Raw genomic sequence first — 17,334 nt, 5'->3', positions numbered from 1 at the left:
ACGAGGTGAAAGCAGAGATGGCCAAGGAAGGCAGCAGTGACGGCGTGAATATTGCAGAACTCCCTCGAAGCACAGGCTGCATTGCAAAGATTCTGGTCCATCTTTATGGACAAAGTTTGCGGGCATTTCCTTGTATGCACGCTGCAGTCTCTCTGATTGGAGGACATGTTTTGATGACGTAGCCCATTATGATTGGCTTATTTTACCTAGTCCTCCAATCAGAGAGCCTCCTGAGATGCAAGTATTTCTAATCCAAAACGAAGAGGAAACGTTTTGGATATGAGGCAGACGGGAGGCTTGTGAATGCGCGACTCCCTTCTGATGACTCCACGGCCCCCCTGGGGGTCGCGCCCCATAGATTGAAGACCTCTGGCCAACATTGTCAGACTGCTGAGGGGTCAGAACGCTTCCGCTCCCAGAGAGTCGCTCGTGATTGCAGACTCCCCGGAATGCGCAGTACTGAAGCAGCCACCTACTCCGTAAGAGCTGCAGAGAGATGCTATCCACTTGTCCTTAATAACCAATCACAGGAGTGTAATAAGGCCTGTCGGGTGGCTTATAAAGCTTCGGTAACAAGGCATGTGGAGACGGCGCAAGCAGTAATGAAGGCCCCCTTGGGGGTATAGGTACTTTCCCACTTGGCTAATCCGGCATAGTGGGAGGGGCTCAGGAATCATGCCGACCCCACAATCACGGCCCTGCTTGTTCGCTTTATGTGAAAGCCACACCGGAGACGTGCTGTGCAGACAGCTTCTAAAAGTAGCACTTTTCTCTCTGACCTCACCACGCCTTCTCAAGTGGATGGGGAAGGATGGGAGCGAGAGCACGAGACGGGGCAGGCAAGGTAGGACAGGAGAGATGAGGGACAGGGAAGCCAGAGAGGCGGGAGAAGCGAAGAGGTCCCGGGCCGCGCTGTGATTGGCTGACGTCACGGGGGTGTCCCGGGCCGGCAGCCAATCACAGCGCGGCCCGGGAATGACGTCACGGGGGTGTCCCGGGCCGGCAGCCAATCGCAGCGCGGCCCGGGACAAAGGGGCGGGGCTTAAAAAAAGCACCAGAAACGCCCCCGAATCGCGTTTTCGAGAGAAAGCGCGATTGACAGCCTCTGTCTCCCAATGGCTAGTCTCCATTTATGGAGCTATCCAATTGGAAACAGAGGCTGTCCTAACCTCACTATTAATAACAACAGATTTCGATCTGGGAGGGGCTTCGCCCCTCGCCAGGTTACGAAACCTAAAAAGTACTAACAGTAATTTCCGTCCTAGTCACTAGCTGGCGGAATAACAGTATGTGAATGCAGAAAAGAAAAAAATTCATGCTGCAAAACATACCAATGATTAACTAGAATTACAGATTATATTCTTAATTTCAGGCAACACTATTGCTTATGTAGTGCTCATATCAATTGGAATGTAATGATCAATTGAAAGGAGAAGCAGTGTAATGTTATATAATTTGGTTAAAGGGATTACTGCCCGAGTACAAGCTAAATTAGAACATTGGGGTGTTGTAAGCTCCACTGAAACCAATAAAGTGTTCAGGGTTCTAATGGCTGGTAGAAGCCTGGATCTCTAACATTCCAATGTTGTCCTTCACAGCTGTTGTGAACAAAGGCATCACAGTCAAGCAGGATTTCAATCCCCTTCAAGCTCTGTGAGGCCTTTGCTATATTAGTTAGAACATTCTGCCCTTTAGTGGTGGAATGTTTTAATAGCCTTATAGCCCTCCATAGTTGGACTACTCTGACCAATAAAGTTTTGTTCCATTATTAAAAACCCCCACCTTAGGCTTAGGTTTTTAATCCTGGAGCAGGCCTTTAATGACCGGTATAGTCAGCTACATCCGGCTATTAGGCTACAGAAAAAATAAACACAAATTTAAGGTCACTGGAGTGTTTTAATAAATCACTTTAAAACACTGGACAGAAAATGCACACATGGGAGCACATTTTGTGAACTACTTTACTGCAAAACATTAGGAGAACTCAACTGCAATATTTACATTAAAAACAATTTAACAAATTTGTCCCCACTAAAGTTCACAAAACTTATAATTGAGAAGATGACAAATATATGGTACAGTGTTACTTACCTAAGGCAACGAGTGTTTATGGGCTGCGAGCTCTTTAACCCACTTAGTAAGTATTCAATGTCATCAGTGAACTCCTGATTTTCACCAAATTCAACAACGTCATTGAAATGCTTCACATGTTGAACAACAGTGTATAACTAAAAAAACAAAAACAAATGCTGAAGGTAAGTATATAAAATTTCCTAAACTGTTAATTTAATTCAGAATTATGCTAAATTTGACATTCAAACCCAAAATGAAAAGGTGCTACTTTGTATCGGTCAGGCAGAGCTGAAAGCTTGTTTTGGAACCTATTAACTCTGCCCTGATAACCAATTCAGCCTAAAAGTCCATTTGTGCTGTGAGGTAGAGTGCACCAAAAGACTGGAGTTCATCCAGGAATATTTATGCAAAGGTTTGAGGTGAATATGCCTACTCCTTTTAATTTATATTCTAACATTGGAATGTTAAGCAATCCATTGAAGACAATGGAGTACTCTGGGCTTCTAATGGTTGGTAGAAATCCAGAGCATCAACATTCCAATGTTTCATCCCATATAGCCCACAAAGGCGGGCGATAAGGTTATAATGTATACCTAACAGCAAGAAGTGAATGGATTTCAAAAAACAAAATCACACAAAAGTCACCAAAATCAGTGTACCTCAGAATATTCCAGCATTTGCATTTAAAAAAGACTAGACGATACTCCATGCTACAATCAAAGTTATGCAAAAATGACGTCAAAATACAATAATACTGGCTATACTTGTTTTCTCTCAAAGTAGAATAGGGACTACAGAGACCAACCCGGTTGCCATGTGCACACGCTATGACCATATTAAAAATAGTGGAATGGTTAAGGGGGTGCAAAGAAATCAGCTATTAAACTTGATCTTGTGCTGTGGTGTTAACTGTAGTTCAACTAAAGTGATAAAAAGGCAAGATCTGTCTAGTGGATAAAGGTGTAAACTACTGTGCTATAAAGCAAAGGTTTACTGGAAATGATGTTAAAATTGGGTAATGCTGAAAAGAAAATATTTCAGGATTAGACAAAGCTAATTAGGAAAAGAGTAGAAAGGCCATACCTAGAACAAAATGCAAATGCTACTTACTGCAAATGCTACTTACCAGTATGCATCTGTTCTTGGCATGTAGGGCTGCTGACCTTCATATCTGTGCATAGATCGCCGCCTAGTGTTGGGTCCGGATGATTGCACATTGTTGTCCTGGAAGAGTCTTCGAAGTATCACGAGATAGGTGGCTCCTCCCCTGGACTACAGTGCGCATGGGCATCGCCTCCATCCCCAGATTGTTTTTAGCCATTGGCAGAGATGGAGTGAAGAATGTGAGTGATGACCATGCTATGAGCATATACATATATACCTATGAATTAAATACTGCAGCTGCAACAGGCGCCGGGGAGGAGGGTGGGCGATATGAATGTCAGCAGCCCTACATGCCAAGAACAGATGCATACTGGTGAGTAGCATTTGCAGTTCGAGGCATGTGGGCTGCTGAATTCATATCTGTGCATAGAATACATAGCAGTCCCTCCATTAGCAGCGGCCGCCCGTGCCAGCTGCAGCAGTCTGAAAAAGTGTTTTTAGAACAGCCTGACCAACAGCTGCCTGCTGTTTGGAATGCACGTCTACACAGTAGTGTTTAGTGAAAGTATGTGTGGTAGACCATGTGGCTGCTCTACAGATATCTTCTAAGGGAATGTTACCTAGGAAAGCCATAGAGGCCCCCAACTTCCTGGTGGAGTGGGCCCTCGGTGGGATAGTGAGTGCGCTTAGCTTTAGCGTAACAGATCTGAATGCATTTCACTATCCACCTAGCGATCCCAGCTTTGGAGATAGCGTTTCCCTTGTGGTGTGTGGCAAAAGCAACAAAAAGCTGCTTGGTTTTGCGAAAATCTTTTGTCCTGTCTACATAGTGCATCAAGGCCCTCTTAACATCAAGGGTGTGGAGCATCCGCTCCGCCAGCGTCTCTGGGTTTTGGAAAAACACCGGCAATTCAATTGTCTGGTTTATGTGGAATTGTGATACCACCTTGGGTAGGAATTTAGGGTTAGTGCGGAGCACCACCCTGTTAGCATGTACTTGGAAGAAAGGTTCTTGGATGGTGAGCGCCTGCAGCTCGCTAACCCTCCGTAGCGATGTGATGGCTACTAAGAACGCAACCTTCCAAGTCAGAAACTGAAGCTCACAAGAGTGCAGTGGCTCAAATGGAGGACCCATCAGCCTTGTAAGAACCACATTGAGGTTCCATTCTGGAGCTGGTGGGGTCCTTGGTGGAATGACTCTTTTGAGTCCTTCCAGAAAGGCCTTGATAGCAGGGACCTTAAAGAGTGACAGGTGCTGCCTATTCTGGAGGTATGCTGCCATAGCAGACAGGTGAATGCGGATGGAAGAGATCGCCAGATTGCATTGATACAAGTGGAACAGGTAACAAATGATGTTTTGAATGGAAGCATCTAGCGGGTCAATATCGTGGTTAACACAGTAGATGACAAACCTCTTCCATTTGGCCGCATAACAAGCTCTCGTAGTGGGCTTCCTTGCCTCCCGAATGATGTCCATGCAATCGGGAGGAAGATTGAGGTAGCCAAACTCTAGGACTTCAGGAGCCAGATCGCCAGGTTGAGCTGTTGCGGATCTGGGTGCTGAATGTCGCCATGGCTCTGCGTCAGAAGGCTGGGAGTGAGATGAAGCCTCTGATGCGGTACCACGGACAGCTCTAGAAACGTGGTGTACCATGGTTGGCGAGCCCACGTTGGAGCAACTAGGATGAGAGTCATCGAGTGCTGCCTGAGCTTGCGTGCCACCAGCGGTATCAGAGGTGCTGGGGGAAAAGCGTACGCAAATCTGCCTGATTAGTTCATCCACATCGCATTGCCCTGAGATTGCGGGTGTGGGAATCTGGCGGCGAAGCTTTGGCATTTTGCGTTCTCCTCTGTGGCGAACAGGTCTATCTCTGGATGACCCCACCTTTGGAAGTACGGTTGGAGTACTGATGGATGTATCTCCCACTCGTGCATTTGATGGCTGTGCCTGCTGAGCAGATCCGCCATTTGATTGTCCTTGCCCGGGAGATGCTCTGCCATGAGGAAGATGTTCCTCTGAATGGCCCACTTCCACATGTTCTGAGACAGCTGCGGAGAGTGTGTGCCTCCCTGCTTCTGAATATAGTACATGGCCGTCATGTTGTCCGTCCGGATCAACACGACTTTGTTGCACAGATGTACTTTGAACGCCTTCAAGGCCATGAAGATTGCCATCAGTTCCAACACATTGATGTGCATATTCCTTTGCTGTAGTGTCCAGAGTCCCTGCACCGTGTACTGGAGTACATGCGCTCCCCATCCCTGGAGAGAGGCGTCCGTCGTCAGGATAATCTGTGGCACAGGCTCTTGGAATGGTCGGCCCTTGGAAAGGTTTTGTGGATTCCACCAATGCAGAGAGTTGTATGCCCGACCGCTCACCAACACTAGGTCTGTCAGTTGCCCATGAGCCTGAGTCCACTGACGTGCAAGGCACTCCTGAAGCGGACGCATATGTAGTCTCGCGTGCGGGACAATGGAGATGCAGGAGGCCATCATGCCTATCAACTGCATGAACACCTTCGCTGGAAGCGAGTGTTGAGGTCTGAACCGCTGGATCAGCGCCTGGATACTGGCGATTCTCACTGAATTTGGCTGCGCAGTGGCTGCCAGAGTGTTTATTGTCGCGCCCAGATACTGTCGCACGTGGGCGGGCTGGAGATGGGACTTTGGATAGTTCAGAGAGAATCCCAGATCGTGCAGGAGATGAATGGTGCGTGACACATGGTCGACGCACTGTCGTTCTGTCTTTGCCTGAATGAGCCAGTCGTCCAGGTAGGGAAAGACGTGGACGTTCTGGCGACGGAGATGCGCCGCCACAGTCGCTAGGCACTTTGTAAATACCCTTGGCACCGTGGTGACCCCGAACGGCAGAACCCTGAACTGGTAATGCTGGTCTAAAATCGTGAATCTGAGATACTTCCTGTGGGAAGGATGCAGGGGGATATGAAAATAGGCATCTTTCAGATCCAGCGTAGCCAGGATGTCCCCCTGCTGAAGCAGGGGAAGCACCTGCTGCAACATGTGCATATGGAAGTGCTCCGAGAGGATGTACCAGTTTAGGGGCCTGAGGTCCAGGATTGGCCTGAGGGATCCGTCCTTTTTGGGAATCAGAAAATACAGGGAGTAAACCCCTGTTCCCCGCTCTTGCAATGGAACGAGCTCTATCGCCCCTTTTTGCAGCATGACTAGAACTTCTTGCTGCAACAAGGTCAAGTGCTCGCCTGACATAGGACGGCTCCTTGGGGGTATGTCCGGTGGAATGGAAGTAAGCTCTAGACAGTACCCGTACTGGATAAGAGACCTCACCCACCTGTCCGTGGTGATGGACTTCCACGCCGGCAGGAACTGCTGGAGTCTCCCCCCGACCGGTGTTGTATGGTCGGGGGGCAGTGACAAGACGTCACTGTTTGTTGGTGGTGGTGGACCTGGAGCTATTGTTTCCACGTCCCCTGCCCTTGACGTTATTGCCTCTGTAACCACCTCTACCCTTGTTGTTGTACGAGGTTTGGGTGTTACTCTTGTACTACTGTGTGGACTGCGATGCCTGTCCCCTTGAGGTGCCTCTGGAAGTTGAGCGGCGAAAGGAACCACTCCGAAACTGCTGACTTTGTAAAGCCCCCATAGACTTGGCAGTTTCCGTATCTTTTTTCATTTTCTCCAGGGTGGCATCCACCTCAGGGCCAAACAGGTGGTCAGGATTCACTGTTTGATTCAGTATTGTAGTTTGGATGTCTGGTTTGAACCCTGAAATTCTACGCCAGGCATGGCGTCTAAGCAACACACTGGTATTGATTGCCCTGGAGGCTGTTTCTGCCACATCCAGTGCACATTTTATGGATGCATTCGTAATGAGCTTTCCTTCCTGAATCAGCATTTCTCCTGCCTCCTTGTATTGGTCAGGCAAGTGTTGCAGTATTGACTCTAAGGTGTCATAATGGGCCCTATCATAGCGTGCAAGTAGGGCTTGAGTGTTAAATATTCTCCAGATATTGGCTGCCTGTGCAGCAATTCGTTTGCCTGAGGCCTCAAAGATCTTAGACTCTTTGTCTGGGGGAGGAGCGTCACCAGTAGTTTGAGAGTTCGCCCTCTTCCGAGCGTTGGAAACAACCAAGGAGTCCAATGGCAAGTGTCCCTTGATATACGTAGGATCCGTGGGCGCTGCCTAATATTTCCTGTCGATGCGAGGGTTGACCACACGCGCCCGGGTGGGCTCCTTGAAGACCTCAGTTGCATGTTTAAGCACCCCTTTAAGCATCGGCAGCGTTTTGACTGACTTTTCAGCTACAGAGAAAGTGTCAAACAAGAAGTCGACATCCACGGGGTCCGAGTGCAGTTCGACGTCGTGGTTAGCCGCAGCTCTTTCGATCAGAGCATTAAAGGCCGCTGAGTCCTCCGTCGGGGACGCTTTTGCCGCAAAAAGTTGCGCGTCCTGGCCCGACTGCGGGTCCTCTGGGTCGCCTCCGGCGGACCAAGGTTCGTGCTCCTCCTCCGGATCAGAGTACGCCGGATAGTTGTACTCGGCGTCTTCCTCGTCCGCATCGCCTGCGGCGGAACGCGTTGGCGAGTGTCCCAGGGCTTGTGTGGACACAGGTTCCACCAGCGCCGAAGATTCCGCAGAGTCCCTTTTGTTCTTGAGAGGGATCTTAAAATGTTCCAACGCCGGCTCCGTCGTGATCTTCCTTTTGAGGAGAGACAGTTTCCCGGTGTTGGCGTCCATGATTACCTCACGACGTTCCTCTTCAGCAAGCGCTTGGAGCCGAAGCTTCGACACCACCAAGGCAGCTTTCGGTGCCAATACCTCCTTCAAGGGTCCGCTCTGTTTCGGCGCGAAGGCCTTCGGCGCCGACTTGGGAGGAAGGGTGAAACGGATAGGCGTTTGCTCCTTCGCAGGCTTAGGCGTGAGCTTAGGCGTCAGTGTCCTGAGCGGGAACCACACCGTCCTTTCGAATCCGCTGCAGGGATTCCGCCACCTTCTTCGTCAAGGCCGGAGAGGGCTTGACCGGCTCGAGCGACTTCTCAGCGTCGAGAGCCTGATCACCAGCAGGCACCTTCTTCGGGGCCGACGCCCCATGCCTATGTGCGTCGTCGCCCTGACGCTTCTTCGGAGCCGTCTTCGGGTCCACGACCCCTTTCGGAACCGACGCAACCGCGTCGGACGATTTCGCCTTCGGCGCCGACCCCGAGGGCTTCGGGTCGGCCATCTTGGCGTGGAGCTTCGAGTCGGCCATTTTGAGTTTCTTGGAAGTTGACGCCTCCAGAACCTTCTGCACCAGCGCCACATTCACTTTCGGTTTCGCATCCGAGGGTGCGTGACCAGTGGGCTTCACTTTCGTTTTCTTCAACGCAAGTGGCTTCTCATAAATGTCCGCGACCGGGCCCGGAGGCGGGGACGTAGGACTCATAATTAGATCTTGGGTAAGGCCCGAAGGCGATCCCTCGACCTGGGCCGTATGAAGGGGAGTAACCCCCGAGTCTGGTTGGGGATGCTCTTCCTCCGAGCTATCCTCCACAGTGGCAAAAGCCCGATCGTCGTCCCCTACCTCGTCGGTGACTTCATCAAAGTTCTCCTCACCCGCGTCGTAGGTCTCCCCCTCGGACGCGGGACTAGAGTCCGAACCTTGCGCGTCGTCTTCTCCCTCGACAGATTCCTGGAATATGTCGTCTGGTGGGGGCGCCGCAGCCGATAACTTAGCCTGGAGCCTATTGGCCCGACGAATCTTCAAAGTCTTCTTGCACCGGAATCTCGAACACGCCATGCAGCTGTCCTCGTGGTGATCCGGTGACAAGCATGTATTGCACACAGGGTGCACGTCGAGGTGTGAATATTTGGAGTTACACACCGGGCACTTCTTAAACGGAGTTCGCTCCATAGCAAAAGTGTAGTGTAGGCCCGTCCGCGCCGAAAGCACGTGGAAGTGCAGCAAGAGATCGGAGCTGAGAGTCAGAAAAGAAACCCATACGCAACTATACCGACGCCCAGCCTAAAGACCTTTTGGTCTCGAGTAGAAGTTGAACAACGATCGGTTCCGACAGAAGGAACCGAAACACATCCGAACCCATTGGCGGAAAAAAACAATCTGGGGATGGAGGCGATGCCCATGCGCACTGTAGTCCAGGGGAGGAGCCACCTATCTCTGATACTTCGAAGACTCTTCCAGGACAACAATGTGCAATCATCCGGACCCAACACTAGGCGGCGATCTATGCACAGATATGAATTCAGCAGCCCACATGCCTCGAACCAGTATGTATCTGTTCTTGGCATGTAGGGCTGCTGACATTCATATCTGTGCATAGATTGCCGCCTAGTGTTGGGTCCGGATGATTGCACATTGTTGTCCTGGAAGAGTCTTCGAAGTATCACGAGATAGGTGGCTCCTCCCCTGGACTACAGTGCGCATGGGCATTGACTCCATCCCCAGATTGTTTTTAGCCATTGTGGCCAAGATGGAGTGAAACTCAGCGAATGATGACCATGCTATGAGTATATACGTGAATACTGCAGCTGCTACAGGCGCCGGGGAGGAGGGCGGGCGATATGAATGTCAGCAGCCCTACATGCCAAGAACAGATGCATACTGGTAAGTAGCATTTGCAGTTCGAGGCATGTGGGCTGCTGAATTCATATCTGTGCATAGAATACATAGCAGTCCCTCCATTAGCGGCGGCCGCCCGTGCCAGCTGCAGCAGTTTGGAAAAGTTGTAGGAGAGTAGGGTCTGCAATCCTATGATCACCCAGATTTTTTGCTTTTGTTTCACTGGTTTACGACTTTCTCTGGCTGTGGGCCTGCCAATCAGACCCACAGCCTGGCTGTTCTCTTTCTAAATTACTTCATGTACCCTAGGTGCATCTACCAATTGGTACTGGGCCACCTTATCAGACCCTGTAACTCAGGGCATAGGTGTACCCAGGGCTACCAGGGGCTGCAGCATGTATTATGCCACCCCTGGCTGGCCTCCTAAATTTGACACAACTGGCTGCATGACAGCTGGGGCAAAGTCGTGTAATCACCCTTTGCTGTAGGTGTAGTATACCTATACCTAACCCTAAAATGGACACACAGATTCCTATCAGTCACTCCTATGGCAGGCCTTGACAATCCTGAAGGCAGAGTGCTTGGAATCGTGTGAGATGGTGCTCTGGCATGAGCTGAGCCTGTCTGCAGCTTGCGGAATCAAGTCCTAATAGCTGTTCCATGATATCGCATACCATATACTCTTAAGTGCATTATAATCCTCGCGGTTAAATGCTATCTTTGGTATTGCTTTATCAAAACATGTCGAGTAAGGTGTCATACGAATTGGAATACTAACCCCTCGCCAATTCTGGCGACGGGGTTAGCATTCCACCCTTCTAGAGGGACACGACATGTATGTAACTGTGAACCCCGGTTAAAGTTAACTGAAGCCTCAGCTCCACAAAATGGATGCTGCCACCACAGACACGAGTCTGACCCCCTGCAGCTGGGAGCCCTTCCAGCGAGGGGAGCCTGGACAAAGGGTTTCCTGTCAGGGGCGGTGCTAGCACCGTCCCAGACATGGTTTTGTGTATCCTGGGTAGGCAGGGCTTTACAGGAAGGTGACTGCTGAGTGGCACCCCGGTGCTCACTACGCATAGGCCGGTCTGAACCAGTTCCAGGGGCACACCAGCCCCTGGCCTGGGGAAGTCCAGCATGGCTGAGGGGTGTAACCACCCCCCACCTAGTCCCACCCATAGGCAGGACCTAGTCACCGGGTCAGCCCCCTTTTTTAGTATAAAGATGGGAGCGGGCCCCCTGTTAAAATTAGATCATCTTTGGAATCAAGATACCACTTTCTTCGAAAGGACTTCACGATTTCTTCTTCAAGATTCTCCCTTGTGGCTAAGGAGTAGTCACCCTGCATCCGCAGGCACCATCCTAAAGAACACTGCGGCCCGCTGCAAGTCCTTCATCACGAATCCGACGACCCAGCACGACGAGACCCGGCTTCCCTGGCACCTCTGACCTCTACTCACCTCTACAGCCAAGCTGAGAACCGTGAGTGCGACGAGACCTCGAGGGACCGACGATCGCCAAGACTGCACGACATCTTTACTGCAAGCCCACCGTGTCCTCCACTGGTGAGTGCTTTGGGGTCCGAGAAGCCCCGACCCTGCGCAGCTCCAGCACCCAAGGTCAGCCTCCCTGCATCTCCACGATCTGCGTGGGGCCCTTCTGCTGTTTGCTGTGCACCGCGTTGTTTGGCTACTAGCCGGCTGGCTTGTGGCCTTCTGGACGACGCTCAACGACTTCACGACTGCTGGTCTGGTTGCTCCAGGCTGGCCCTTGCTTCCTTCTTCAAGAGAGGCACCCCGGACCCTCCTGGTCCACTCCAGACGCCATTTTAGGTCCACCGCGTGGGCTTGAATTTGCCAAGGCTTTGTTGCCCAATCCTGGGTCCAGCGACGCCGACAGCTTCTAACTTCGTGGGACAGCTCGATCCTCCATCCTGGTCGCCGACAACGCCTCCTGGTCCGCGAGATCTCCGAGCTACAGCGTCACCCACTCACCTTGTCGAGGTGGCTACCATCCGGTGCCCTCCTGGTGCCCACTGACTACTGGCTAGTAGTCTCGAACTTGGTCCCCTCTGCTTTCAGGTGTCATCTATCTTCAAGATCCAGGCTTGGATCCGACTGAACTTTCTTCACTGGTCACCGGCCAGCATCTTTTCTTCCGGCTCCTGGTCCGTCTACGAGGATTCCCGACGTCTTTTCAGACCTATGCAGCTGCAGCCCCTGGGCTAGGTAACTTCGGCATTTCGGTGCCCCAGCATAGCCTCACTATCCAAGGGTCAGAATCTACTTTCGTTTTCTCCCTACCAGGTCGGGTTCGCCCGAGAACACTAACTTTCTAATTCCTAGCTACCATAGACTTTTGTCCCGCATCTCGCGTGAGAGTGCACACACTGCACCCGAGTCCCCTAGGCCTCCTAGACGTAATCTAACGATTCCCTAGTCAAGTCCTAGCGATTCCAAAAGCTATTAATACTGTACTTACCTGCTAGGAATTTCGCATTCCACTTTCAGAGTATATGGTTTTCCGTGCCCCTCGGGCATTTGTATATACTGTGCTAACTTAAGTATTTTTGTAAGAGTTTTGGTTTGTGCTTAGTACCCTGTCCTCATCAAGAGTACAGGGCTGTTGTGATCTTTAAATAAATAACTGTTTATTTTCATAACACTTGTGTGGTGTCCTTTCACTTGGTATTCAAGGGGTATATGTGTGGTAAACGGCTGGCTTAACGCGCCCTCTCGAGTCTTTAGCCTTAGACTGCTCGTATCCACGCTACTAGGATAGCTGGTCTATAAGGTTGACTTACAACCAATCATCAATAAGGGTTGCTGGACTGATACATAGTGTTCACTAGAATAGTGAGCACTGCATATCAGGCCACCTTCTCACATTGGTGAGCAGCGGTTGGGATTTGAGCTTGCTGTTGTTTTACCACACGTATCCTAAGAATATCTTGTTGAAAGATCACATAAGTACTGTTAGGTACACATAACTAAAGCTTAGAATACTCTGAGTTCTACTGAACCAGCTGTTGTAGCTCCTCAAGGCTTAGCACACCTTGGCTGCAACTCTTAGCAAGGGATCAGTAGGTAAACACATAGTGTAGGTAGGTGCATCACTTACACCACACTAGAAACAGTATGTCGGACAAAGGAGGAAACACTGAGGTTCCCCTTGTGTCAGTGGACCCTCCACAGGTCATCTCTTCAAGATATACTGCGCTTAGCTTCCATGAGTTACGACAAGTGTGTACCTCTAGGAAGATTAAGCAGGGGTCTAACCCCACAACTGCCTTTCTGATTGGTCTCTTAGAGACTCATGATGCAAGGAGGGCTGGTAACCCAGACCCTTCTAATTCAGATGGCAACATGCCCTCCTTACAGGGTCCCTTTGATGCCCAGGACCATCCTCTTCAGGAAGCAGATGATGCTGATGATGAGGATGATGATTTGGTATCAGGGGATGAGGCAGAAAAGGAACAGGTAGAAGTCAACAGACTAACCAGGTCCAACTTAAGCAGACATGAGATGGGCACTAGGGGACCCTTGGGGCCACTCTCAGGTCAGCTTAACATTGGGAATGGACGAGATAGATCTCTATCAAGAGGCTCTATCAGATCCCTTCATACCAATGGCTCTCAACGTTCCTCTCAAAGGGGAATGACATCTCCCCAGAGGAGAATGTATGAAGCTAAGGAAAAGGCAGCCAACCTGAGGATTGAAAGGGAAGAACTTGCCCTGGCCAAAGAGAGGCTTGCCTTTGCTAGAGAGCAACAATTGAGTGGGACAGTCCCCACTGGTGGCAGCATTGTACCTAGCAATAGGGAAAGGAGTTTTGATACAAAACACCTTGGTAAGATAGTGCCCCCCTTTAAACAAGGGGATGACATCCACAAATGGATTACTGCTTTGGAGAGGGCCTGCACTGTGCAAGGTGTTCCCCCAAGTCAGTGGGCAGCTATCTTGTGGCTCTCCTTTGAGGGTAAAGGAAGAGACAAGCTCCTCACCACAAGGGTGGAGGATGCTAATGATTACCAAGTCTTGAAAAATGCACTGGTTGATGGGTTTGGCCTAACCACTGAGCAGTACAGGGTGCTGTTCAGGGATACCCAGAAAACTCAGTCTCAAGATTGGGCTGACTTTGTAGATTGTGCCACTAAGGCTTTTGAGGGCTGGTTGCTGGGCAGTAAGGTTACTGATTATAAAGGATTGTACAATTTGATGATGAGAGAGCAAATTTTAAACAATTGTCAGAACCAGTTGTTGCATCAGCATCTTGTTGACTCAGATCTGACCTCTCCCCAAGAATTGGGAAAGAAGGCAGACAGATGGGTTAGAACAAGAGTTAAACAGAACCAGGGCCAGAATCAAGGTGGTCAGAAGAAAGCAGACCAGAAGGGTAAGGATTCGAAAGGGGAACAAAATGACCAGAAGTCTTCGACAGGTCCCCAACAACCCAAAGAGGGTGGGGGTCAGGCTCCCCAAAAGAAGAAAGAAGGCCAATCTAAAAGGTGGTGCCAATACTGCAAAAGTAAAACTCACTGGTTTAGTGAGTGCACCAAGAAAGGAGGAGGGCAGACTCCTGCCACTGCAGCCCCTAAGGCACCTGTGCCCCCTAGTACAGCCAGCAGTGGTAGTGCACCTCCCAAGGGTTTAGTAGGGTTAACCCTGGGTTCTGAGGGGAGTGACAACTTAGTTGGCACCCTCACTCAGGCTGTCCTTGTCAGTACAGGGGATATGGATATGTCCCCTGACATAAGTCCCAATACTTTGGGCAAATACAGACAGACACCTTTTATTAATGGAAAAATGGCTCAGGCCTATAGGGACACTTGTGCCAGTGTCACAATGGTGACACCTAGCTTTGTGGACCCTGGACAGATCATGCCAGGTACAGAATTCCTGGTGACCAATGCAAGCAATGTCACTACCAATCATAGTATGGCAATTGTAGCTTTCTCCTGGGGAGGGGTAACTGGCCAAAAGAAGGTTGTAGTTAGTTCAGACCTCCCAGTGGATTGTTTGTTGGGCAATGATTTGGAGTCATCACAATGGTCAGAAGTGGAGCAGAGGACTCATCTGGAAATGTTAGGTTTGCCAGCACATGTGTTTGCTGTGACTAGGTCACAGGCCAGAAGATGCCCCACTGAACAGGTGCTGGATCCTGGAACAATGGACCAGACACCTTCCAAGAAAAAGAGCAGTAGGGTTAAGGCTGTGCCTTCCCCCTTGCCCCAGGTTGTGGATCAAGTCTCAGAGGAGGCTGACCTGCAGGAATTGAGGGAAACTGAGCCTAGAGAGTTTGAACTTGATCAAGTTGAATTCTTGGGTTCAGGGGGACCCTCAAGGGAAGACCTGGGGAAGGACCAGTTAGGCTGCCCTTCTCTTGAACCCCTCAGACAGCAGGCTGCTGCTGAGGCTGCTGGGAACGCCACAGGTACCCACAAGGTATACTGGGAAGATGGACTCCTGTACACTGAGTCAAGAGACCCCAAGCCTGGCATGACCAGGAGGCTGGTTGTACCCTTGTCTCAGAGAGGTTTCCTACTTACCTTGGCCCATGAGATTCCCTTAGCAGGACACTTAGGCCAGACAAAGACTTGGGACAGGCTTGTCTCACACTTTCACTGGCCTCACATGAATGAGGATACCAAGGAGTTTTGTCGCTCCTGTGTCACTTGCCAAGCCAGTGGTAAGTCAGGTGGCACAACAAAGGCCCCCCTTATACCAATGCCTGTGGTGGGGGTGCCCTTTGAAAGAGTGGGGATTGACATTGTTGGTCCAATGGAACCCCAGACAGCATCAGGGCACAAGTTTATACTGGTGGTAGTGGATCATGCCACCAGGTATCCTGAAGCTATTCCACTTAGGACCACCACAGCCCCTGTGGTGGCAAGGGCCCTAGTTGGAGTGTTCTCCAGAGTGGGCTTCCCTAAGGAGGTTGTCTCTGACAGAGGTGCAAACTTCATGTCAAGCTATTTAACTGCTATGTGGAAGGAGTGTGGTGTCAATTACAAATTCACTACACCCTATCACCCACAATGCAATGGGCTTGTTGAAAGGTTCAACAGGACCCTAAAAGGGATGATTCATGGACTACCTGAAACCCTCAGGCGTAGATGGGATGTCCTGATGCCCTGCCTTCTGTTTGCTTACAGAGAGGTCCCACAAAAGGGGGTTGGCTACAGCCCTTTTGAACTTTTGTATGGGCATCCTGTGAGAGGCCCCTTGTGTTTGGTGAAGGAAGGATGGGAGAGACCTCTCAAAAAGCCTGCAACCAACATAATGGACTATGTACTTGGTCTCCGCTCCAGGATGGCTGAGTATATGGAGAAGGCATCAGAAAACCTTAAGGCCAGTCAAGAACTTCAAAAAGCTTGGCATGACCAAAAGGCTGTCCTGACTGTTTATCAGCCTGGACAGAAGGTGTGGGTGTTGGAGCCAGTGGCCCCAGCAGCACTCAAAGACAAATGGTCTGGGCCCCACACAATTCTTGAGCAAAAGGGAGAGGTCACCTACCTGGTGGACCTTGGAACTCCCAGGAGTCCCCACAGGGTACTCCATGTCAACAGGCTCAAAGCATATGTCGACAGGAAGGACATGAGCTTGCTCATGGCCATAGATGAGGGACAGGAGGAAGAGAGTGACCCTCTCCCAGACCTGCTCACTCAGAATCCTGATGATGGGTCAGTAAATGGTGTTGTCTTTTGTGGCAGCCTCTCTGAACATCAGCAGAAAGACTGTAAACAGGTTCTTCAGTCTTTCAGACATATGTTCTCTCTGACACCCAGTCAGACCAATTGGGGTACCCATGAGGTTGACACTGGTGACAGCCTGCCAGTCAAGAGTAAAATCTACAGGCAGCCTGATCATGTTAGAGACTGCATAAAAACTGAAGTGCAGAAAATGTTGGAATTGGGAGTCATTGAACCCTCAGATAGCCCTTGGGCTAGTCCAGTAGTTCTAGTGCCAAAGCCTCACACCCAAGATGGTAAGAGAGAGATGAGGTTTTGCGTAGACTACAGGGGTCTCAATGCAGTCACTAAGACTGATGCCCATCCAATACCAAGGGCAGATGAACTTATAGATAGATTGGCTTCTGCCAACTACTTAAGTACATTTGACTTAACAGCTGGGTATTGGCAGATCAGGCTAGCTGAGGATGCCAAACCCAAAACAGCATTTTCAACCCCTGGTGGGCATTATCAATTTGTGGTAATGCCCTTTGGTCTGAAAAATGCACCTGCCACCTTCCAAAGGTTGGTGAATCAAGTCCTTACTGGGCTGGATGACTACTGTGCAGCATATCTAGATGATATTGCTGTCTTTAGCTCCACCTGGGAGGATCACCTGGTCCACCTGAGGAAAGTGTTAGAGGCTCTGCAAGCAGCAGGCCTCACTATCAAGGCCACCAAGTGCCAGATAGGGCAGACACAGGTTGTATACCTGGGCCACCTTGTAGGTGGAGGCCAGGTTCAGCCACTGGAGAGCAAAATACAGTCAATCAGGGACTGGGCTCCTCCAACCACCCAGACTCAGGTTCGAGCTTTCTTGGGCCTGACTGGATACTACAGAAAATTTGTCAGGAACTATGGTTCCATTGTGACACCATTAAATGAACTGAC

At 50.2% G+C, this 17,334-nt stretch overlaps 1 protein-coding gene across 2 annotated transcripts in view; it reads right to left on the bottom strand.

Moving 5' to 3' along the window:
• The window catches only part of WAPL (WAPL cohesin release factor), a 1,140,053-nt gene that overhangs the window by 844,985 nt on the left and 277,734 nt on the right, over positions 1-17,334 (bottom strand). For both annotated transcript variants that reach the window (XM_086922027.1, XM_086922028.1), the window contains exon 7: positions 2,092-2,228. In XM_086922027.1, the coding sequence (XP_086778153.1) occupies positions 2,092-2,228 (137 nt within the window). The remainder of the gene's footprint in view (positions 1-2,091; positions 2,229-17,334) is intronic.

The sequence above is a fragment of the Lissotriton vulgaris genome, chromosome 5 (assembly GCF_964263255.1).
Source record: "Lissotriton vulgaris chromosome 5, aLisVul1.2, whole genome shotgun sequence".
NCBI lineage: Eukaryota > Metazoa > Chordata > Amphibia > Caudata > Salamandridae > Lissotriton > Lissotriton vulgaris.
Note: the sequence above shows the minus strand (reverse complement) of the source record. Positions and strands in the feature narration are given on the sequence as shown.